This window comes from Dipteris shenzhenensis, chromosome 24 (assembly GCF_047967505.1).
Source record: "Dipteris shenzhenensis isolate YYH24624 ecotype China chromosome 24, Dip_SZ_1.0, whole genome shotgun sequence".
NCBI lineage: Eukaryota > Viridiplantae > Streptophyta > Polypodiopsida > Gleicheniales > Dipteridaceae > Dipteris > Dipteris shenzhenensis.
In genome coordinates, this window is record NC_141619.1 from 43891087 (window position 1) to 43916590 (window position 25504).

General features: G+C 46.2%; 1 protein-coding gene across 5 annotated transcripts in view; it reads left to right on the forward strand.

Annotated features, from left to right (window-relative positions):
- Positions 1-25504, forward strand: part of LOC147886639 (uncharacterized) — a 67494-nt gene that overhangs the window by 18798 nt on the left and 23192 nt on the right. For all 5 annotated transcript variants that reach the window (XM_087396009.1, XM_087396010.1, XM_087396011.1 and 2 more), the window contains exon 2: positions 2972-3154. In XM_087396009.1, the coding sequence (XP_087252135.1) occupies positions 2972-3154 (183 nt within the window). The remainder of the gene's footprint in view (positions 1-2971; positions 3155-25504) is intronic.

A 25504-nucleotide genomic window follows, 5' to 3' on the forward strand; every position in this document is an offset into this window, starting at 1 on the left:
CCACACACACGTGCATGTGCACTCTCTCCCTCTCTCCCTCTCTCTCTCTCTCTCTCTCTCTCTCTCTCTCTCTCTCTCTTCCCTTTCATTTAGTAATGTTGTTATTTTTACCGTCTTGGTCTGTAAACGTTTTTTCTAAACATAGTCCTTTATTTTATAATTAGATAGTTACACACACACACACACACACACACAGTGCTTGTCAAGGACTTGTAAAGTTGTAAAGGTTTTTATATAAACTCACACAAATTTAACATGCTTTATGCAACCTTTTTCTGGCTTACATAGTTTTTTTAACTTTTATTTTTCCATTTTCAATTAATGATTACCTCCAATGGACTCCCTCCTTGCAAGCTTCCCTTGCCCCCCTCGCCCCTCTCCTCTCCGCTTCTTGCTCTCCTCCCTCCTCCTCTCCTTGCCCCTGCCTCCCCCCCTCACTTGCAGCCTCTTCCACTGGGCCACCCTCCAACCCCACTTTGCTCACATCTCGCACACCTACTCCGCTCTTGCTCGACTCCTTGCTAGCGCAAGGGACTCGCACGTTGTCTGGCTTCTCCTCAATTTCATGAAAAGCACACTGGTGCAACCCATGCCCCCATTCTTCACTTCACTAATTGGGAGTTGCGCAAGGGCTGGCATGGTCAAAGAAGCTGAGAAGGTATTCTTGTCTATGCAAGATTTCCACTGTCAGCCCAATCTCTATGTTTGCAATGCACCCTTGAATGTGCTACCCGGCAATGGAACCAATGAAACCGGCCTCTAATCACTGAGAGGGCAGTGGAACTAAACCTTTAATCACTTCAGCACTTATTTACAGCTCACAAAGCATATATCACAACCATTAACCATTGCATGATCACCATTTGGCATTTACCCATTTGTTTACAAACAAAACCACTGAAAAAGGGATGGAGGCTAAAATGCCCTTGCTCAACAAACATAGACAAGTGCACCTGATTGGCCCCAAACACCGTGGCGCCCCTTTCGGTATTTCTTTATATTTCATAGTGAAATGATTACAAGTTGCATCTGGGAGACCTTCCCTGCAACTGAGCACGCAGCCCCAATTCACTAAGCCTTCGCAAGGCTTTCAAGCATAGAACACCATCACATAAGTGCACTTAACCCATAGGCTCAACCCAAAGGCATTCTCTTTTCCGAGTGCAATTCCATTGGCTGTCTAGATGCAATCACAGTGCACCACAGCTGCACTCTCTTTGAGTGGTTTCCAGATGGCATTCACAAAGCTTTTCAAAGCTCCAAAATAAAATCAGCAAAGTACCCAACCAAAGAATGACTCATGTAGCACTGCCTGGGCACCTGTGAGTCAAGAAAGAGGCGGCACACGAGGCCAACCAATAGCTTATGGAAAAAAGAAACTGCAGTAGCAAAATCACAACTCACCAAGCCCTGAAAACTCGAACCAAGTCCTCAATCGCCAAGAGGACATAGTAGCCAATGCCCAATTGCATTCTCAGCCAAAGAGGAGTGCAAAGGCATGAAGAAAGAGCATTTACAAGAGCCGACCAGCAAGAATTCCACTAAAAAATGCGAAAAGAAGCACTTTTGTCGCGAAGAAGTGGGAGTTCTTGGGCTCAAAAGAAGCGTGCTTCAGAGAGGAATGCATTGAGAAGGTTTTGGAGAAGTTTCATCGCCGGAAAGTCCTCCAAAATTGAGAAAAACCAGTCAACCACCACGTGGGACCACTCGAAATTCAACAGAAAGCTGTAGCTTTGCAAGAGGAGAGGCCCAGGAGGCGGTAGAAGCAAAAAGGTCTAGAAAAAGCGACTTTTGCAAATTCGACCAGCAAAAGAAGTGCTCAGCTCTACCTGTGCTACCAAACGCACGGAGGGAAAAGCATATCACTACGAAGGGGAGGCAGAGGGGAAGCCATCGGGCCAAACGGAAGTCGAGGAATCCAAACGGGTGAGGAGTTATGAAGAAAAGCGGAATTCAGCTGGAGGAGGCTGAAAAACCAGTCCAAAATCTAAACAAAGGGAGAAGATGAGAGAGAAAACTACACATGTGAAGTTTAGAAGGCCCAGGAAGGTCCAGGAATGGCAAAGGAGCATGTAGAAGGCACTAGAGCCACCTACCATGTAAGGTATCCAACGGATCATCAATCCTTGCCATCAAGTATATGTGCTTGACGGTAATAGTGTTGAACCTCAGGTAGTTGATACACAACCGAAAGGTACCATCTTTCTTTTTCTTCAATATTACTAGTGAAGCAACAGGTGAGAAATTGGGTTGAACTGCCCCAACTTGAGATATTCTTCCGATTGCCGACTCACCTCAGCTTCTTCCGTAAAACTCAGCATATAAGGTGGTCTATTCACAGAATAAGTTTAATCTTATTTTGAACATTTCTTTCTGGAGGTAACATGAAAGGGAACTCATCTTAAAACGATCAGAAAACTTAGGTGATTGGTGATGAGGCCATCTCCCTTTATGCTTCTATGGTTCAATTTTCTAAGTCAAATTTGCCACTTAGGTTATTGAACTTTCAAATGCTTGTTTGTGCATGAAGTCTGATAGCATATATGTATGGACTGAGAGATCCTTAGTGTACACATATAAAGGAGCCCATGTGGATGGTGGTAGTATGAAGGAATCAGGTGGTAAGTAGTCACAAGAACTAGAGATGTTGTTGCCAACTTCTAGGGCACCTTGAGAACGGCTGCATATGGGCTCCTTGGAGAGCCGAGTCTGATACTAGCGTGTTTCCCTGCCAGCCAGAATATTATTAGAATGTTTTTCTGCTCTGACAAGAATATGTTCTATGTTTATTTTCTTTTGTGACATTGACAACACGAGAGAGAGAGAGAGAGAGAGAGAGAGAGAGAGAGAGAGAGAGCATTGTGGGCTAGTTTGCATGAAAAATATTTTGCATTGAACGTCACGAACCCGATAGTTGAGCTTTTGGTAATGTTATGTTGAGTGAAGTTGTTTTTCTTTCTGCATGTTGTAGGCATGCTGCCTCTTTTTCCAGAACTGAGAGGCAATTTACTCGGACATCGTCAGCTAGATCTCAACGATCACGACCTTTACCATGGAGACGGTCGTTCGGCTTTTCTAGAAGAGCAGCATCATCTAGTTTGGAAAGGATTTCAGAGAGTGGTGCTGCTGAAGAAGTTCTACAATGGCGAGCAAGGTCTCTTTTGCTATTTCTCTAAATGTTGGTTTATGAAACTGTTGTAAGCACGTTTTCCTTCTTTTTAGGTTAAAATACATGCATTGGAACTTTTGTGATCTAAATCTCAGAACCCGTCTTGCTAAGACATGATTTGTCATATTAGACTTGCCACTTCTTTTTAAGATTATTTGTACATACCTTTGCTGTCTTTGACAACAGCCAGAGCCTCCTCAGTGAGGAGCACAGACTTAGAAGATAGAAATGAACCAGATATGAGCAGGCTTTAGTGGTTAGTTATGTCAAAGGCAGCAATCAGATGAATTAAGTTCCCATTTATAGTTTTGTTCGTTTTGCCACTCTGAGAGGATATTATTGTTTGATGTCAAGTTTCCTCTCTTGGTTCAAGAGGGAATATAAGGGTTATTTGCTTTGTTTGTAATGAAGGCCATGATTGGGCCATGTTAGTGAGGCTTAGGCCTACTTTGAGTAGGGGATGGTTAGGCCTAGAGAGGGGAAAAAAGGAGATAGCGGAGGGAGACTATATAAGTCCACCTCCCCACCCTTTTTACTTTTGATGCAGGAAGGAAAATGGGCTGTGTATCAGGATGATAGGGTAATCATTCGAGAGAGGGTACAAAGAGGTGGAGGAGATACAAATAGTGCATGACGGTGTCGGGCCTTTGAGACAGAGACACAAGGTAGAGGGAACTCACACACATAAACTAGTACTAAATCACCTAGTACTTCACACCAACACATCACATCAACACACTCTTTGGCTATGATATCTCCCAACACACCCCTTCAGAGCAAAGAGTGTGAGACCCAACACGCAAAGAGTTGACTGATTGCCCCTCTACCGCAATACTGCAAAGAGCTGTAGGCCATCTTCTGGTGGTTCTAGTGATGCCCTATAGGCCATGGTATGTGCCTTGTAGGCATAAATGTAGGCACTTGTAGTGTTAGTGCCTTTTAGGCCACATAGGACACTTAGTCCTATGTGACACCTAGGACACTTAGTCCTAGGTCTAGGTACAAGTACCTTGTACTCCTATTTTTCATGATCTAAGTTTGACGTGACGGCTGAACTATGGTGCGACTTCTTCCATACCTGCACTCCCTCTCTTTTGCGACTGACCCTTCAGTGGTATCAGAGCCAGCCTGGACCCGTCTTCCTGCCCCGGACCTTCATCTTCTCCTTGCCCTCCTTTTCCGTACAGTCTGTACGACTATACGGATGTCCCTTGTACCTGCGCCGTACAACCGTATGGTTCTGCTCCGTACTCAAGCTGTACCTCGTTCAGTCTACGCCACCATCCGTACCTGCGTCGTACAGGTCCGTACGCACATCGTACTGGTCTCTGTACTCGTGTGTCGTACAGACGTACAACGTACAGTGTAGTACATGCATCCGTACAGCGTATCTACACCCGTACACCCAGGTACCTGCATCCGTACACTATTTGTACTTGTTTCGTACTTCCTACACCGCACAACCGTACAAGTCGTACATGCATCGCCGTACATCATACATTGGGTACTGTACAGTCATACAGCTGTATGTCGTACAATCTGTACACTGTACTTTGGATCTGTTTCGTACATCCGTATAGTTGTACTTGTTTCAGGATTTCCGTACAGGTTTGGCACTTGTGAAATTTGCAGGACACTATCAAAATTTGGGGCTTTTGAGGATTTTTGTTATCCTTATCTTCCTTCTACTGTTTGAAATCATCTCAAGACATTTCAACAGATTGGAAAGCCTACATTTTGAGGTTCACACTTTGGGACAGGTGCACTTTTGCAAGACATTGGCAATTTTGGGGCTATCAGCTTTTTTTTTCAACTCCTTTGGTTGCAATATCTTGCAAGAACACTGGAGTTTTTTTTTCAACTCCTTTGGTTGCAATATCTTGCAAGAACACTGGAGTTTTGGGATTTGGTCTGTAATTTCTTGTTTGATTGCAGTACATTTGGTCAGATTGCAGGACATTGAGTCACTTTTGCAGGACATTGAGTCAGATTATCATACATTGGGTCACATTTGCAAAAATTTCGTAAAATTTGGGGCTTTTCTACATTTGCCCTCTTTTTGGCCTATTCGCCCTCATTAAATTTGAGGCTTTTGCCAGATTTGCTGTTTTTGCAGTGAACATTGCCTGTCACAGTCACATTTGGGTCAGATCTCTGCATTTGCCCTTTGATTTGGGTCTGAAATTTGCAGATATTTGCTGTCATTTTTGGACAGCCAGCTTTTTGTAGTGATAGCCTTGAGGCTTTTGGTTTTTCAAGTTTCTTTCAGGGTATCACATTTGCTATGGCTTGGAACAATCAAGATCTATTTGGCGTTCTTCGTGAAGATGATAAGTTGGATGGCACCAACTATCTGATGTGGTCTTATCTCATGAAACATATTCTTGTTGCAAAGCACTAGTGGAATATTGTGTCTGGGGTTGATCTGAGGCCAGCCAATGCTACTGTGGTTGCCTCTACTGCTGGTCCCTCTGCAGGGAGTACTCCTCCTGATGCCTCCTCTTCTAGCACTCCTGCTGCCGCTCTTCCAACTCAGGAACAATCAAGATGGGATGCAAGAGATGCAAATGCACATTCATGTATTGCTTTATCATGCAAGAGAATCATTATTGCACACATCCGGTCTTGCAGGACAGCAAAGGATGCTTGGGATAAATTGGCTTCTCTATATTAGATTCGCAATGAAGCACGTGTTGCATATCTGAGAAGGCAATTACAGGAAGTCAGCATGAATGAAGGTGACTCTATGGATGCATACCTGACAAAGGTCAAGGACCTCATGGAACAACTTGCCAACATTGATGAGGTGGTGCCAAATTCACAGGCACTTTCTCGTCCCAAGTTCGAAGTCTTCCGACAGGCTTTACACTTGGTTCCCTTTGTTACATGATTTGACATCCCTTGTACATTCATAGGTGGCTATATCTTTTTGGATGAACATGTGCCACCATGACCAAAAAATACCAGGTATTCTGAGACGTTTTCAGAGTACTTAAGCCCATCCCATGGAGGGGGGTTTGTAGGCCATCTTCTGGTGGTTCTAGTGATGCCCTATAGGCCATGGTTTGTGCCTTGTAGGCATAAATATAGACACTTGTAGTGTTAGTGTCTTTTAGGCCACATAGGACACTTAGTCCTATGTGACACCTAGGACACTTAGTCCTAGGTCTAGGTACAAGTACCTTGTACTCCTATTTTTCATGATCTAAGTTTGATGTGACGGTTGAACTATCGTGCGACTTCTTCCATACCTGCACTCTCTCTCTTTTGCGGCTGACCCTTCAAGAGCAAGTCCAACTATCCAACACCTCCCGTGTGATAGTAACTTCTCAGGCAGCTTGCGATCGGCAAGAGCAAACCATCGCTCGTCACTCCCCCTTACTTCGAATTGGGTGATCAATACCATCAAACCAAAGTAAAAGACAATACATTCATTTTTGGGGACAACCCAGTATTAGAAATGACCCAATAGAGGGTACGCACAACGGAAGATTGATAGTAATGCCAAGGAGCTCACACAGTGTGATGTGGGGTGTGGAATCACAAACTTCTTATGTGCATAGATGTGCAAGCCAGTAAATAGACAATGCTCAAAGACAAATATAGAAGCAACACTTTATAGTTCCGTCCGTCCAAAGTACAACATCCATCTGAACATGAAACCCTAGGGCACTCCATGGAATCCACCCTCGTGTCAGTATCAATAGCCACGCACTTGGAAGATACCAAGCACTCCATGCTGTCCTTCACCTGCACAAAGGTTTCTGACTCCTCGTCGACCCACATATTAATGTCCGACATCATCATTGTGGTTTCTAGGTCGGCATATCTGACCTTAGTAACACACGGAGATGTCACCATGAACAGCTCTTCGATTACCACATTAGCTTTGGCTTTTTGTGTCACCCTTTGAATCTGAGTCGGACTCCTTCCTCTTGTTTTTCTGATCTGCCTTCTTCTTTCTGTAATCCTTCGTAAAATGACCTAGCGTGTCACAATAGAAGCGCTTCTTCTGCTTCCTCTTGGAAGTGTCCTCGTCATCACAGTCATCCTTCTTGGACTTGCCATCGTTAGGCTTGCCCTTCCCTTTGCTAGCGTAATCCTTCGCCAACAATGCCTTGTTATCTTTGTTGTTGTTGTAGAGCCTCTCCCCAGCTTCTTACTATAGCAGTAATGGACCAACTCCTCAAAAGCCAGAGGTTTGGTCCTCTGTCCTGCTATCACAGTTGTTACAAAGTTTTTGAAACTCAGAGGTAGCCTCGTCAGTACCATCAAGGCCAAATGGCGCGAGTCCACCTTCTGACCAACTGAGGCTAGTTGATCCCTCACCGCTTGGACCTTCGTCAAGTGGTCATGTACCGATCTCCCTCATCTATATCTAGGTTGTAGAGCTGATGCTGAAGAAGCAAGATCCGGGTTGTGTTGTCTGTTTCGTACAGATCCTTCAGAGTGGTCCATGCCTCTACTGACGTGTCAGCCATCTGGATGTGAGGAAGCACAGAGTCTGCTGTGGTCCCTACAATCAATGCTAGGGCATGGGCATCTCTGTCTTCCCAAAGCCTTCGAGCTCCTCTCTATCTACTGGCATGAGTATCTTCCCCTGTTTGTCCAACATATCCTCTGGCTTCACCTCCCCTCCCGTTGTCAATTTCCACAGCATCCGAGCCACTAAATGACTCTGGATGTTCACCTTCCAGATCGGGTAATTTGTCCCATCCAGTTTCCCAGACTATCCAAAATTAGGGATGGTGAAAGAAAGAAATTTGGGGGAGGAGGAAGGGAGAGTAGAGGCTGAAGAGGTTGAAGAGATCGACATCTCTACTGCTAAACCACATAGCAAAGGCGAACACACTCAACCTTCCATAGACCAGAACTCCTTACGCACCTGACTGAACCTGACACCCTCCTTCTCGCAAGGGCATTGTCCTCCAGTCGTGGAAGTTGATTCCCGATACCATGTTAGAAATGGACCAACAGAGGGTACGCATAGTGGAAGACTGATAGAATAGTCCAGGAGCTCACACAGTGTGGTGTGGGGTGTGGAATCACAAACTAATATAACTTATGTGCATCAAATAGATGTGCAGACTCATCAATAGACAATGAACCAGCTAGATACAGAAACCACCAAAATAATATATATTTCTGTCCAAAGCTATGGACTCAATACAAAAGAGATAGATCCAGAGTCCCACCAATGGTGTCGTCCTCTGATCTTACCACAAGGTTCTTCTACTATCTGCCGGATATCTCTAGAGTCGAGCCCGCGTGCGCCACCTCCAACGTCTATCGACTTTCCTTCTACATCTCTTCCACCTTGCTGTCTTTGCACCAGCCTAGGTGGGCAGCACTCTGATCTAGGTCTGCAGCTCTACAGCCCACTTGTCTTCTCCTGGATAGAGGCCCACATGTGGCTGTTCTGCTGCTCCTGCTGCCTGAAATGCTGCTCCAAGTGATGGTGAATGAGGGCCTGGAGGCCCTCCTTTTATAGGCCCCCAAGGGACTGTAATAGAACCAACCAGCCAGGCCTAATCTGGCCGACCTGGTCTGTCAAAAACCGACTGGGTTGGCTGGACCAACCAGCCCTATAAAAGAGCCTTTGGCAGGCCCTTTTGGGCTGCTGCCTTTGTGCCTCCTGTCAGGCCTGATGCAGGCCCTGAGCTTGCCTAGAAACCTGTCCATCCTAGGCGCATCTGACCCGGGTTCAACCTGCCATGTGTGGCCATCATCCAGCCACTCCCCGCCTCTGCCTGGAGCTCCAAACTGCCACTGATCTGCTCCTGGACCTGCTTCTGCCAGTCGCTTTATCCATGGTGCTGATCCATACTCCCAGATGGCTCCAGGTCCTTTAAATGTGCTGCCCACATGACAGCCATGATGCTGTCCATATGGCAGTCCCTTTCTCTCTTTTTCTGTGTGGTACTGCCCATGTGGCAGCCCCCTCTCCATGTTCTTTCCCCTAGGCATGCTGCCCACATGGCATCCAAACAGGTGCCCATGTGGCAGCTCTTGCCCTAGGTCTCCCTCCCTCATACGTTCCTCATATGGGGGCTTAGAGATGGGGAGGTGACCTTTCCAACACCCCCTTTGACCGACACATCTCGGCCCAATGCCAAGACGTCGATGACAATGCTTCAGTAACTCCCTGGTCGTAGTCCTCTGGAACATTTTGATGTCGTAATCTTTTTCTTGCTTTTCATCCAGTGGCTTCTACTCCACCAGGTTTGGTCCGCTTCCGCACACCATCCTGGTACACAGGTCCATCTCTGGTAGCACCTCCTGGCACCACCTTCAGTCACGTTCCCGCCTTTGAACTCAAGCAATCCAACCGCCACGATCTTCCAGTTGTCCCCCTCATAATGAGTGAGCAACCTGGAGTCTTCCAGGTATCATGCTCTGAGGGTTTGTTTCAACTCGTCCTTCCTTTGGCAAGGTCCGCAACAAATGAATATCTCCAGATAACCTGGACCACGAACTCTCACTGAGCTCTCAAGCAGGTACTCTTCTGGCTTTAGTACACCTTGTCCATCACCTTTCAGCAATCTGTGTCCGAGAATTGAGGACCCACACTTCCCCTTTTGCCTTCGAAGAAGGCCAATTCCTTCCAATCTCGCATTACTTGAGACAGATGAAGAGCAGATTCTCTCCACAGCATGCTATAAAGTTTCAAATGAAGACATCAAGTACATACCAGATCGTCGTATTGCTTGTAGGGCCCTAGCACACCCTTTGCTCAATGAGGCTTGTATGAGTCATCTTTTTGTGCACTTTGTCCGATAGGCCCGCGAGGCCTCTTGAGGACATTAATACATCTCTCCCTCTCTCTCTCTCTCTCTCTCTCTCTCTCTCTCTCTCTCCACCCATCTCCTACCCCATCTCATTTCTTCCCCCCCTTCCTCTCTCTCCCTTCTAATAGTCTAGGCAAAAAGGCGAAAGTGGAGGGAGACTATATAAGTTCACCTCCCCACCCTTTGTACTCACTTTTGATGTGACATTGTCACATGCACCCTTGTACTTGGGTGCAAAGTGACAATTGGCTTCATTGACAAAGTTCAAATAGCTCCTATGATAGGATATTTTGTTGTATTCCATGACTCCATTGTGAGCCCTTGTCCAGGGACAGTCAGGCAGGAGCTACGTAGGTCAGTATCTCATCCTTAGGTCAAGTCAGAAAGTCAGTCCTTGTTCACTAGTACCCATTGGAGAACAGTAGATTAGTGTTTCCGTCTTAGGGTTCTAGGTAGGTCTAGGTCTCAGCCTAGGTTAGGAGCCCAGAAGGCCCCCTTCAAGGCTGAGCCAATAAGCTCCCATCAAGGGAGAATGGGCTGGGGGAAGGGCTGCCTTTATAGGCTGCCCTGTGCCCCTCCCTAGGCTGGCTTTTATGGGGCAAAGGGCCCAACCAGCCAGCCCAAACCAACCGACTAGAAGTCGGCCAGTTTGGGGCGGGTTGGCTCACCCCACAGCCCCCTAGTGGGCTGCATCCCTCATGGCTCACTCAGCTCCAGCCTTCCCTGCAGCCTTCAGCCCCTCCAGTGCAGCCCGGTGCACCTTGAGAGATCTCCTACACAGCAGGAAGAGTTAGCAGTGCAGATCAGCCTCTAAGGGAGGAGTACATGCCGCACTACAGTCGGGAACAAAGCCTTTCTAATGTGGAACTGGAGGAAGTGTCAGGGTAGGTACGAGAGTAGTTTGAGAAGAATTTCATTTCTCATAGCACTCCTGTCTTAAGCCTCCCCAGTGCTCCTTGTGAAAAAGAAAGATGGGTCATACCATATGTGCATTGATTACACGGATCTCAACAAGGCTACCACAAAAAACATATTTCCAATTCCTAGGATTGACGATCTGTTGGACGAGCTAAAAGGTGCTCAGTTCTTCACAATGATAAATCTACGATTAGGTTATCATCAGCTTAGAGTGAAAGAGCTTGATAAGCCCAAAACAACCTTTTGCACAGAGAGGGGCTTGTATGAGTCCAAGGTGATGCCATTTGGGTAAACGATTGCATCGGCCACCTTTCAGGCACTCATGAACAAAATATGCAGCCGCTTCTCTTTCGATATGTGCTGGTATTCTTTGATGATATCCTCATTTACAGCAAAAGCAAATACGAGCACATTGAACATGTCAAACAAGTGCTAGAAATTGTGAGATTGCATCAGCTTTATGCAAAAGCCAGAAAAGGTACCTTTATGGCAGAAGAGGTTGAATACTTGGGCCACATCATGAGTAGAGATGGGATTTGAGTGGACCCCACAAAAGTGAAATGCGTGAGAGAATGGCGATGGCCACTAAATCCCACCTAGCTAAGAGGTTACAGGCGATTTATTCCAAGATTTGGTAAGAGGGCAGCTCCTCTTGAAGCAGCATGCCTTTTTGTGGTCAAAGGAGGCGCAGCTCAGTTTTGAAGACCTGAAATTCGCCTTGACTCATGCACCTGTGTTGGTATGCCCTGACTTCTCTTGACCATTCATTGTGGAGGACAGATGCTAATGGCAAAGGATTGTAGGGCTGTTTTATGACAAGAGCATGATGTAATAGCTCATGAAAGTAGAGAATTTGAGGCCAAAGAGCTCAACACATGTTGATGAGAAGCAAATGTTGGCCATCCTACATGCCCCCAAAAAGTGGCATGACTATCTGTGTGGGAGAAAAATCAAGGTCAAAATTGACCATATGACAATTAGATTTTTCCTCACGCAGCCCAACTTGTTTGCCAAGAAAAAGAGATGGTTGGCCAGTGCAGTCCTATGATTTTGACATTTAGTACAAGAAGGGGAAAGAAAATGTGATTGCAGATGCCTTGTCCAGGATGTGGGCTTGTGCATTGTCTGCACTCTCTTCCATTTACTAGGATTGGATACATGGCATTCAAGAAGAGTACATGCAGAATTCAAAGACAGCAGCCATATTTTCAGAATTGCAGGAGCCCTCATGCCAGGATTATCCTGACTTTAAGTTGTGTAACAGGCTGTTGTGGTTCCGGAACAAAATCTACTTGGTTTTAGACTCACAATAGAGACAGCTAGGGTTGAGGAAAATGCATTCTTCTCCTATGGCAAGACATATAGGTGTCACAAAAATGTATGACAGTTTAAGGAAAAGTTTCTTTTGGGAAGGTCTATGGAGAGATGAAGTCATACATGTGGCTGAATGTTTGCCATGCCAGCAAAACAAGTGGACTTCAAAGTTACCAGCTGGTTTATTGCAGCCATTACCCATTCCAGAGGGAAAATGATTTCAGTTCTTCTTCATATTTGGTAAGGACATCATAATCAGAGATGCAATGTAAATACAGCTCGTTGAAGTACTCATTGCAGCTACCATGTGGGGTATGAAAAGCCATCAATGCTTCCCATGTGGAAGAAAGTGGACCGCAAAACACAATGCGTTGTGCAGAACAAAAACCATGGGGACAGTCGGGACTTAGATGATTATGGAGCTTTGTGATGATGATCTTTCCAAGATGGATTACCACCTACATGACCCAAGGCAAAGGAATATAGCACATTTCCTTTTGACCTTGGTGGCATGCATGAGGGAGTATGTCCTCCTAATGGCTGACTGGCTTGCTGGCCGACTTGGTTGGCTGGTCCAATTAGCCCTTATATAAGGGCCTATGCCAGGCCCTTTTGGGCTGCTGCCTTTGTCACAGTTGGAGCCTATTGCAGGCCCTTTGCCTGCCCAATGCCCCCTGCCTGGTAGCTGCTCTGTCGTGGCTCTTTTGCAGCCCATGTGCTGCCCTCTGCAGGCGCCCTTTTGGCTTGCCATGCTGTGCCATGTGCTAGCTCTGTTCCGCCTCCTGTGAGCCTCTGTCAGGGGCCTGTTCCAGCCCGTACAACACCCCATGCTGCGCCTCTGCCAGGCTGTGTGCTGCCCACATGGCAGCCCATGTGCTGCCCATGTAGCAGCCCCTTTAGTCCTTTCCTTGTGAGGTGCTGCCCATCTAGCAGCCCCCTCTCCACCATGAGTCTCCTGCCCACATGACAGCCAAGATGCTGTCCATGCGGCATGCCATTCCACCTATGGTTCACCCCCCGATGCACTCCTCATTTTGGGGCTCACAAATGGGGAGGTGACCATTCCAACAAGATGCCACTGCCCAGTTCGCCAAGATGGGAGCCAACCTCACATGTGAGGCAGCCTGGAGAGTGGGAAAGGATGATTCACCGTCAAGGCCATTGGTGGTAAGATTCCGGGATAGAAGCTACTCTTATGAGCATGAGGGCGACATTGAAGGGAGCTTGGACTTATTTGGAATCTCACCCTCTTACACCAAGAGCACCAGAGGGAAGGAATGGTAAAATTGATGGCAGCAAGGCAAGAAGGGAAATGGGCTGCATATAGAGATGGTAAGGTGATCATCCGAGAGCAAACTGAAAGAGCAGAAAGGGAATTTAGAAAGGGGAATTATGACGGTGCCAGGGCTTGGAGATGAGCATAAAACATATTACAAATGACTGTGTGGAATAGCAATAGCAAGTGCGACCCCGGGGGGGTTCTTAGAAACATACACTGACAAAGATGTGATCTTATACCCGGAGACTCATGAGAGCCCAAAGATGGGATTGCCCACAGGATACACGTGGGAGTCAGCCCATATGAAGGAGATGCGGAGAGAGAGTGGTATATGAGGCTCTGGTGGGTTGACAGTCCTTTTTAGGTCGCACGTGAGACCTTATATATTTGTGATGCGGAAGGAGGAGCATGCACGCCACATGTGGATACAGATTCAGCCACTTGACACTCGCCCCCATCTTTCTTGCAGTATGCTACTTCTCTCACCGGACATATCATCATACGTGCATGAGGTCACCACAGAGGGCCATACCCCATACGAGATGGTATTTGATGATATCTCGGAGTTCTCAAGTAGGAAGATGTTCTCCTCCTAGGTGATTTCAATGCACGTATAGGGGGCATGCATGTGGGTCTACTTGGCTTCGAGGATGATCCCCTCAGATTACTAGAGATAGATTCGACAGAGCTTGGGATAGCGAGGCACCCAGAGGGTGCAGCACACATTACGGGATATGGCCGACACCTACTAGCAGTTCATGATTTGATTATATACAATTGTCTTCTCAGATGGCCTTTGTTAAGAGGGCGCACTTGCTTTCCACATGGAGGGGGGACGAGCACAGTGGATTATTTGTTGGGATCCCCATCTTTTGTGTCACATGTACATGGTCTCACTGTCCCTCCCTCCCAGTAGGCGTTGACCACTCCTGTTGACATTTAGCTTTTCGACCTTCATCTTGGCCACAAGACGGGATCCCCACACTGGTCCATGTGCAATTCGATCATTGATGCAGTATACATGAGCCACTTGTCGCGCGAGTTAGTAGCCCCCCGTGGAGATGTTGCAGACGTCGCCCATGACTCAGACACTCTGGTATCAATTGCGAAGATCGGGCAATATGATAATAGGATTGGAGCAGAGTTTCTCTTTCAGCTTCTCAAGAGCTGCATCTTGGTGGTGCCCCATTTGAAAGTGACTCCTTTCTTCTGTAAGGCATGGAGTGGTGCTGCAATCTCTGCAAAACATTGGATAAATCTCCTGTAGTAGAGCACAAGCCTAGAAAGCTACGTACTTCATGGATGTTCTTCAGGTGTGGCCAATTCTTGATAGCCTTTACTTTGGTGGGGTCCATCCTGACTCCATCCTTGGAAACAACATGTCCGAGAAAATGGATCTCATGTGTGAAAAATTCACTTTTGCCAGGTGCTTCTTATGTTCAGCCTCATCCTGAGAGAACACGATGATGTTATCAAAGAAAGTTCCAACAAAGGCTCCGTGTTCTCTAAAAATTCTGTCCATCATTCTGTTGAAGGTGGTAGGTGCTTTTGTCAACCCAAATGACATGACAAGAAACTCATACGGACCAAATGTGATTCGGAATGCTGTTTTGTGCACATCCTCAGGCTGAATTTCTGATCTGGTGATAACCAGTCTTCAGATCAATGCGGCTGAACATTCCAGATCCCTGTAACCTATCCAAAATATCATCTATCTTGGGTATAGGGAATCTGTTCTAATTGTGATTTTATTGAGGGCTCGATAGTCAATGCACATCCGCCAGGATCTATCCTTCTTCTGGACCGAAAGCACGGGTGAGCAGTAGGGTGAAGAGCTGGACTGAATCAGCCCCTTGTCCAATAGGTCCTTGACGATTTCTTCTTGCTGGGCTGCACCGACCCTGTAAGGAGGCCTGTTAGGTGGGCTGCTACCAAGGATTACGTCTATTGTATGGTCTTCTGGCCTTTCAGGGGGCAACTCCTGTGGAAGAGAGTCAGAAAAAAACTCCTTAAACTGAAAAAGAAAATCTGTCCACTGCTTTTCCAGCTTAGAGAAATTAGACTTTTCTTCTACTGTGACTGCTTTTCAGTTGCTAACACTAAGTACGTTGAAAGGTGTTTTTTCATTACATTTGCCAATGGTAGAAGCAGATGCAACAGGAATAGATTCTCCCGTTAGTTTAGCATCAGGAACATGTGTTTTGCCGGGGTGAGTGATTGTGATGTGTTACTGGGACTACCCTGGCATTTCCGAGTTGGGGCTGTTTGAGATACGAAGAATAACCGATCCCCGGCTGTTTTGTGCTCGATCCCTGGCAGCGGCGCCACTGTAACCGGCCTTCAAGAAACTGAAGGCCATTGAACCTCTGCTAAACTGTCAAATGCCTCAAATACAGCCACAATGCATCATGCCAAACACTTCCTTTACTTAAATCCACTTAGAAATAAACTGAAAAACAACTGTGTGGTGGCTAGAATGCCCTTGCTCAATGAAAACAGTACACATGACACCAACGGGACCTGAATGCCTTGGCGCCCCTTTCGGTATTTATTTAATTTTTCGGAATGAAAATGCTTTACACCAGGGGGATCACCCTTGCACTATTCCTCTTGCAATTCCTCTGACTATCCTCTGGGCATCCATTCCATAGTGCACCAATAAGATCCAACTGGCAAGGCAATCTTAGGCATTCACTTCCGACTTGACCCAATTGAACACATCAAAGCATCCAAACCAATCGCAAACTGCGCTCAAAGTAGCCTCAAGGTTTTCACATGCATCAACATTGTCTTATGGCCTTTCCCCAAGAACACCCTCGCTTCTGAGTGCTTGCTTGAGCTTGGGGGAACTAGGAAGGACTCCAAACACAAGAAAAGTACTGCAAATAGCTTCAAATCAAAATCTTGAAATCAAATGGAAGACAAAAACCAAATACCTATTGTCTGTGGTAGAGGGGCGAGCTCTGTTCTTGTGCCTATTCCTTGTCCAGGGTCCCAGCAGGGTGCATGAGTCTTTTGGCTAAGAGAGAAATGAACAGAAAGAGAGTAGAGAAAAGGCAAGAAAGAGCTGTAGAGGAAGTGGTCAGTAGATCTGCCCCGAAGTGTTTGCCTCGGGATCTATGCCAAAAAGGCCTCCTCGGGGAGCGAGCCTTGCCTCGAATCTCGCGCCAGAAGTCCGTATAGCTCCGAGATGATGCCTCGAATGGTGTGCCTTACATCCGTACCGATCTGTACGGGTGTACGGCTTGCCTTATATGTGCTGTGCAACGCAATAAATGCGATGTATTGCAATCGGTACAAATTGCACGGACTGCCTTGGGAAGCATGCATCAAAAAAATGTGAGTACAGTAGCTGAAAGTGGAAGAAGGACCAAGAAGATGCAACGAAATCAGCATAGGAAGCTTCTGTAAGCGAGGGAGAGAGATGGTAGGTGGTAGGAGCACATGCATCCACATGCATGATGACAAATGACCCTTCATTAAAGTCCTAATCCACTTGACCAAGGCAATGTTGTCCTTGGGCCCAACTCTAAAACCCCTCTTTAATGTCTTTGCCTTGCCACTAGGACCTAGTGGATACACCTAGAATTTGCCCCTAGGAACCTCTAGGAAGTTGGCACTTCCTCTAGCTAGTTCCTCACGGCCAAACTATTACTTGACTTTGTTAGAATTATAGATATAATTCAGCAGTGACCAATGTAATATGATAAGCTAGTTAGGGGCACTTTTCCCTCTTTAAGAGGTTTTTCCCCCTAACCGCAGTTAGTTCACTAACTATGGTTAGTGACTACTAAGGTTTTGTCACTAGGACAAAACCTTAGCTTTCCTTCAGTGTGTACACTCTTACACTCTTCCATTGCAACTAAGCTTTCAGCTTCCAAGCTTCCAGCTCTCACACTCTCTCTTGCTCTCTCTCACTCACTCTCTACTCACATTTGGTATCAGAGCAGGTTCAAGAGCTTCGGGCTCCCTGCTCCCTTCAAGTTCCAGCCCCTTGCTTCAAGTTTCAGCCTGCTCCAACTCGTCCGTACAGTCCGTACGACTGTACGGAATCCTGACGTACTGCATCCGTACAACCTCCGTACAAGTCGAGTGCAGTCGCCGTACAGCTCCCGTAAAGCCTCCGTACAGTTTCCGTGCAGCGCCGTACAGCTGACGTACAATTTTCGTACAGATCGCCGTACATGCGTCGTACAGATACGCCGTACAGTTTCGCCGTACAGCACAGTACAGCGTGTATTGTACCTGTCATCGTACTTGCGTTTCGTACCTGTTGCAGCCGTACTTGCGTCACCTTCTGTACGTAGTTGTACCTGCAGTACCTGCTATCGGTGTACTTGCGTGTACACACTGTATAACAGGTAGTTGTACCTGTTTTCGTACAGGTTCCTCATTTCGTACACCTTGTCATCACCGTACGGTTTTGCGTCATCAGTACTTTGTCGTACATCCGCACGTGTGGCAGATTTGTACCTGCAGATTCGTACAGGATTTCCTTCATCTGCAGGTTCACAGTTACTTGCAAAGCAAACATTGCAGATAGATCTGCAAATTTGGGGCTTTTGTTCAGAAATTGCAAATTTGGGGCTTTTGGTGAATTTGCCCCTTTCTGATTGCAATTTCAAGCACAAAATTTGGGGCTTTCAGTTCTGCAGTACAATTTCTTGAAGAAATTTGGGGATTTTGTGATTACACTGCAATTTTGCAGTAAAATTTGGGGCTTTTGCAGACAGAGCGCAATTCTTGCAACATTTGGGGCTTTTGTTCAATTTGCCCCTTTCCGGTTGCAATTTCAGGCCTATTTTGGGGCTTTTGTGTTGGGAGAGCACTTTTTGGAGTATTCAGTTCATTCTGCCTTTCTTGGAGTGTTTGAAGCACTTTTGGCAGATTTTGGAGAGTTTTTGATGCTTGGACAGATTTCTGACAGTGCAAGTACAGAAATCTAAGTTGCATTTACAGCCCGTGCTTGGCTGTGTTTTTTGGGAGTTGTGCATTTCATTCCCAGTAAGGGAATTCAGCTTTGTATCTGCTTCAATCTTTTTCTCAGAAATGGCCCATCAAAATAAGAATGAGTTCCAGTTCGGTGGTCTTTCACAAGAAGACAAGTTGGATGGTACCAACTACTCCCTCTGGAGTTTCATGGTACGTAATATTCTGATTTCTCGAAATTTATGGGATTATGTCAATGGGGATGAGATCCGACCAGCAGATATTGCACCTGCTACCCCTCCTCAGCAAGGAGGTGGAAGAGGTCGTGCACAGGGTGCAGCTGCAGGACAAGTTGGTGGTGCAGCTACAGTCAATACTCCAGAGCAGAAGAGATGGGATTCACGGGATGCCTTAGCTTTGTCATGCATCTCTCTTTCAGTAAAAAGATCTATCATTCCGCATATCCGGTCGTGTAAGACCTCCAAGGCAGCGTGGGATATCTTGGAAAGCATGTATGCAGCTCGGAATGATGCAAGGGTATCTTTCTTGAAAAGAGAGTTGAGCAATACACATATGGAGGAGGGTGACTCCATGTCAGTCCACCTCACAAAGCTACAGGATCTCAGAGAGCAATTGCTAAACATAGATGAAATTATTCCTGATTCAGAGATGATTACAACCACTCTGAATTCTCTTCCTGAGTCTTATCTCAGCTTTCACACTTCGCTGAACTTATCATTGAGGGGGGGTGCAAATCCCCTCACTTTTCATGAGTTGATAGGACTTCTGCTTCAGGAAGAGCAGACCTGGAAAAATTTGGCTTCACGTGCAGGTGAACAAGCCATGCTCTTAAAATTTAAATAAAAAACAAAGGGACAGGCAAAGACATCAGTAAATCAGCCTTCCAGTGGGTCAGGACAGCCTTCACAAAAGGCTAAAAATGATGCAAGTAAGCCCAAAAAGAAGGGTTTTTGTCACTACTGCAAAAAGCCAGGTCATCACATAGCAGAATGCAGGAAAAGGCTTGCAAAAGAAAAGAAAAACAGCTCAGGTATGGCTGATTCAGCCCCTCATGCATCTGACAGTGGGGATGCTGCAGCCAACTTTGTTGGACAGGATTATGCCTTTTTATCTTGCATTTCAGATTCTAAGTTGGCTGTTCTAGATGCCCGGGATAGTACAGCCTCTTGCAGTGATGATACATATGCATTTTTGACTTGCAGCTATGACTCTTCTACAGATGCATGTGCTTTCAGTGTTAATGAAACACTGAACACATGGTATTTTGACAGCGGTGCATCCAAGCACATCACTTCTAGGAAGTGTCTTTTTACTTCCTTGCATCCACCTCCCGTTGGTAAGAAAGTCACTTGTGCCAACAACTCATCATATTCAGTACGTGGCACAGGAGAGGTTGAGCTCACTGCCATTGATGGCTCAATTTTCAGACTTTCAGATGGCTTATATGTGCCTGGCATAACCAAAAATCTCCTTTCAGTGTCCACTCTTAACAGAGGGGGATTTCAGGTCATCTTTGAGGATGACAAATGTGCTGTCTGAGACAGGGAAGCTGACTATGCCTTAAGGTTATCTGGTACTCTGCTGCGTGGGCTTTTTCAGCTTGATATTTTTGAGAAAAGAGCAGCCCATGCTCTGGCAGTTTCTACCCCTACAGCTGCCATGCAAAATGCTGAATTATGGCATGCCAGATATGGCCACATGCATTACAACAGCTTGATGACACTTCAGAAGTTTTCAATGGTTGATGCATTGCCACCTCTTGAGATACCTCCTCCACATGCTTGTGAAAGGTGCATTTTAGGTAAGATGCATAGATTCCCCTTAAAGAAGGATGGTTCAGTTAAAGCTGTTCGCAAATTGCAGCTTATACACAGTGATGTCTGCGGTCCCATGAGGACTCCGTCGTTGGGTGGTCATCTCTACTTCGTTACATTTATTGATGACTACTCCAATTTTACTTGGGTTTATGGGTTGAAAAAGAAATCTGAAGTGTTCACGGTGTTTAAACACTTTTCAGCCATGGTTGAAAATGAAACCGGACTCAAGATACAGACATTGCGCACGGATAGAGGTGGGGAATACCTATCTGCAGAATTTAATGCTTTTCTCAAGGGCAAGGGTATTGTGGAAGCCAGATGGCTCGATTGACAAATATAAGGCTAGGCTGGTTGCTAAGGGCTATGCTCAGAAAAAGGGCATAGATTATGAGGAGACATTGGCTCCTACATCCCGGATGACCACCATCCGATCAGTAATTGCAATGGCTGCACATTTTGAGTGGAATGTTCATCAGTTGGACATAAAAACAGCCTTCTTAAATGGGGACTTGCTGGAAGAGGTGTATGTCAAACCACCTCCGGGCTTTGAAATTACAGCAAATGCACTTCAAGTATGCAAGCTCAACAAAGCTTTATATGGGTTGAAACAGGCCCCTCGTGGATGGTATGCCAAGATACATGCCTTTTTGACCAGCAAGGGGCTGCACAATAGTCCTACTGAGAGCACCCTCTACATCAAGATGGATGGGGGGGAAATATTAGTCATCCTTCTTTATGTCGATGACTTACTGCTCACAGGGTCCAATGAAGAAAAAATTGCAGATTTCAAAGCTGATTTTCGACATGTCAGATTTGGGGCTGCTTCACTTTTATTTGGGGATCCAGTTCTCTCATGAGAGACGTGGCACTGTTATGTCTCAGTCCAAGTATGTTCAGAAACTCTTGGACAGATTTAACATGCAAGAGTGTAAGCCCATAGCCACTCCTATGGAGCCGGGGCTGAAACTCACAATGCATGATGCAGGAGAATCAGTTGATGCCACACTTTATAGTCAGGCTGTTGGATGCCTCATATATCTCTGCAACACTAGACCTGATATTCAGTTTGCAGTATCTCAGGTGAGCAGGTACATGCACAGCCCAAAAACTATGCATTGGCAGGCAGTTAAGCGCATCTTCCGTTATTTGCAGGGCACAAAGTCTTTTGGCTTACTATTTCCCAGGGGGGGTGACTTGCAGATGCATGCCTACAGTGATTCAGATTGGGTTGGTGATTATGACACTAGGCAGTCCACCAGTGGCAATTGTTTCTTTTTGGGTAAATCTTGCATTTCATGGCTGAGCAAGAAACAATCTACAGTGGCTACCTCATCATGTGAAGCTGAGTACAGGGCAGCTTTCACGGCAACAGTTGAATGTGTCTGGCTGCGACGTCTATTTGCTGATCTTCATCTGTCTTTGGAGGGTCCCTCTCCAATTCTCACTGATAGTCAGAGTGCCATTGCAGTGGCAAAGAATCCAGTGTTTCATGCTCGCACGAAACACATCGAGGTTCACTATCATTACGTCAGAGAGAAGTTGCATGCAGGAGAGATCAGTATGATCTTTGTGTCCACACATGACAACGTTGCAGATATTTTCACCAAAGCACTACCATGTGAAAAGTTTGAGGCATTTCGCAGTGCCCTCAACTTATATCCGTTTGGTGATTGATCAGCCTTGTACATGACATTGGCACTGCAGGGGGGTGTCAGAATTATAGATATAATTCAGCAGTGACCAATGTAATATAAGAAGCTAGTTAGGGGCACTTTTCCCTCTTTAAGAGGTTTTTTCCCCTAACCGCAGTTAGTTCACTAACTATGGTTAGTGACTACTAAGGTTTTGTCACTAGGACAAAACCTTATCTTTCCTTCAGTGTGTTGTACTCTTACACTCTTCTATTGCAACTAAGCTTTCAGCTTCCAAGCTTCCAGCTCTCACACTCTCTCTTGCTCTCTCTCACTCACTCTCTACTCACAGACTTAACCATGGTTAACTTCGCGATGAGTCACATTAGACTTTTCACGTCCCTGTGACAGCATTCCAGGCCCTCCACGAGCTCGATCTTTAGATGGATCTTTGCCTACACTATAGGCCAAGGCTGATCCTTGTCCCAAGCGCACAGCTCTTGTCACGATCTGTGACGTATTCCTTTCTCTATATCTAGACTTATGGATGGTTTGATGAATGGACACTTGTGGAAGGGTATGCCCTTTCGACGGGACACTTCCTATGAGGCACAACCCTTCACAAGAGACATCCTATTGAAGAGACATTCCTATTGTAATGTACCCTCTCATCAAGGGTCACACCCTTCACAAGGGGTACACACCTCTTCATGCACATACACTTTGGAGTACACACCTTTTCATGTGTGACTCTTCACTCTCTATATAAGAGAGGCCCAATTGTATGGATGACACACAACAGATACCCTACAGACACCCAAGCAATACAAATATTCCTTGTTCTCTGCTATTTCAGTCTCCTTTCTGTTCCTTAGCACATTTCTAAATATAGTAAATCTAGGATTTCTTACAGTGGTATCAGAGGAAATTTCGCTCCTGCCTGTAGGAAATGCCCTCCACCTTCTAGCGCCTATCTGATACATCTCTATCCGCTAGAAGGATATCCGTGGACATTGTGCATGGAAGAGATGGAGAGGATGAGCGTAAAAATTTTTAGCACCAACCCAGCCTAAAGTCATCAATGGCCTCTCCATCTCCCACACATACGAGTTGATGTGAATGGACACGATCGTGTCTTTCCATGTGCTTGGGCTGTCCCAAAACCAAGGGACGCACCTTTTCCACCATCGGACATACCTTTTGATGAAGAGTCTTGACTCCTCACCCAGGGGACACACCCCATCGTGGCAAAAAGGACACACCTCTTCGTGTGGGGACACCCCTTTTAAAAACAGGGTCACACCCCTTCATGAAAAGGTGCACCTATTCCAAGGGTCACATCCCTTCAGATAGGCACACCTTTTAGGCAACAAGCACTTATAAAAAGGGTACCTAGAGGGGTTAAAAAGAAAAACCCAACCCCAAACCTTAGGTCTACCCTAGATTACCCAAGGGTCAACTAAACCCACCCTTTAATTTTTGGGGCAACCACCCAACGTAGGCAGCCCAAACGAAAAAAGGGCGCACCTTTTCAATGCCCATGCAGATTTTCGTCATTTCGCTCAGCCTACCTGCGCAGCCCCTAGCCTCGCCATTTCGCTCAGCCTACCTGTGCAGCCCCTAGCCATTTCGCTGCCCTGCTCCCCTCACCATGTGCAGCCTTAGCCTCGCCAGTTTTTCGGCCTTGTTTACGGCCAGCCTGCAGCGTGAAAACAGCGAGAGCCAGCCTTTTCTGCCGCAAATCAACCTGCAGCCTTGGAAGCCTGCCATTTCTGCCGCGATCCAGCCTGCAACCAGTTTTCGCCATTGACAGCCTGCCTCCCCCCCTTCTGTTTCGCCAGTCTTTCCTGACATCAGCAGCCTGGTGTGCCAGCCCCTATCGCGATCCAGAATTGGGTACCTTGCAGCCTGTTGTGCCATAGACAACCTGCCCCTTTGTGGCGCTACATTTTCCTGCCAGATCAGCAGCAGTTTCAGCCTCCTATCGCGATGAAGACAGCCTGTTAAATGCCAGGCCCAGATCTGCTCCTTGCCACCCATTGCAACATGGACCTCCGGACAGAAATCTGCAGGCCTCTTCTACACAACAATTTGGCAGATTAAATCATTGCCAGGTGGAGTCTTTCCATTCTACTTCTAAGGATTCTCTTGTCATTATCAAATTACAGCAAATGAAAGACGCTTCCTTAAAGCATGGAAACCCCTGGTAATTCACCCGGCATTTCAAGGACACCTCAGGCATCATCTACCACACAATATCGTGTTCAGATTGCACAACCAGCCCATTTCGGAGCTTTGGCATCGTGGGTCTTCTGCGTCACGTGCCCTCTTAGTGATTTGGACCACATCCTATATCTTCTATGTGAGGCACCTCAGTTACATTACTTCCTGAGCACAGTCCAGGTTGTATTCCACGAGACACGAAGATATCCAGAACCTGATATTCCTCAAGAGTTTGCTGTCCATCTTTGGAGAGAATTTTACCCCTCACCTTCGGCATCTCCAGGGTACTCTCCACCTCCTCCAGCTCCCAGATATCCTCCTATATAGGTTGTACCTTCCCCAAGATAGTATTTACACTCCGAAGGCACTCCTCCTCCACAAGACAAGAAAGGCAAAGCTGTTCGAATGGCAAATACCATCCACCTGAGCCTTGCCAGCAACCTCGAACCTTCCGTGGCCACTCAAGTACTCTGTGTTCAAGGATCGATTCATGGAACAACGGTCACTATCCTCATCGACAATGGCTGCTCTCATAACTTCCTAGCCAGATCAATGGTCGACAAACTTCAGTTCACCACCAGTCCTAGTCTCATGGACTATCAGATTAAACTCGCAAATGGAACTACCTTCTTGTGCAACACCAAGATCAAAACTTGTCTTTTCGCATCCAACATTATACGGACAAGTTGAACTTCAACATCATGCCTCTTTCTCGGTACGATGTCATACTTGGACAACAGTGGCTCTACAACTATGATCCATCAATTAGTTTTCACAGCCATACTATCCAGTTTGTCCACCAGGGAAAACTTATTGAGCTAACTGGTTCTAGGGACTCTCCTTCAACCCCAGTTGCCTCTGCCCTACAAGTAAAGAAGTGGGTTCGTAAACGCCAAGTAAAGACTTCACTTCTGTTGGTTACGGCAGTAGAGGAGACACCAACAAAGGATCCTCCTAAATACCTTAACCAGTCTTTTTTCCAGCCCTACTTGGATATTTCCACAGGAATTGCCAAAGCAGTTACCACCTCGACGACCAGTGGATCACCGAATCGAACTTATTCCCGGCAGTAATCCACCGCCGAAACCTCCTTATCGGGTTTCTTACACTCAAAATGAAGAAATCCAAAGACAGGTGACCGAGCTACTCGACAACGGTCACATTCGGCCCAATCGCAGCCCTTTCGGACCTCCTGTACTACTTGTGGAAAAAAAGAATAAGTCAATGTGCCTCTGCATCGACTATCGAGCCCTCAACAAGCTCACTATCAAAAACAAGTATCCATTGCCTCGCATCGATGACCTCTTCAATCAACTTCTACACGCAACACAATTCTCAAAGATTGATCTTCGTCCAGGTTATCATCAAATTCGCATACGAGAAGGCGATGAGTACAAGACAGCTTTTCGAACAAA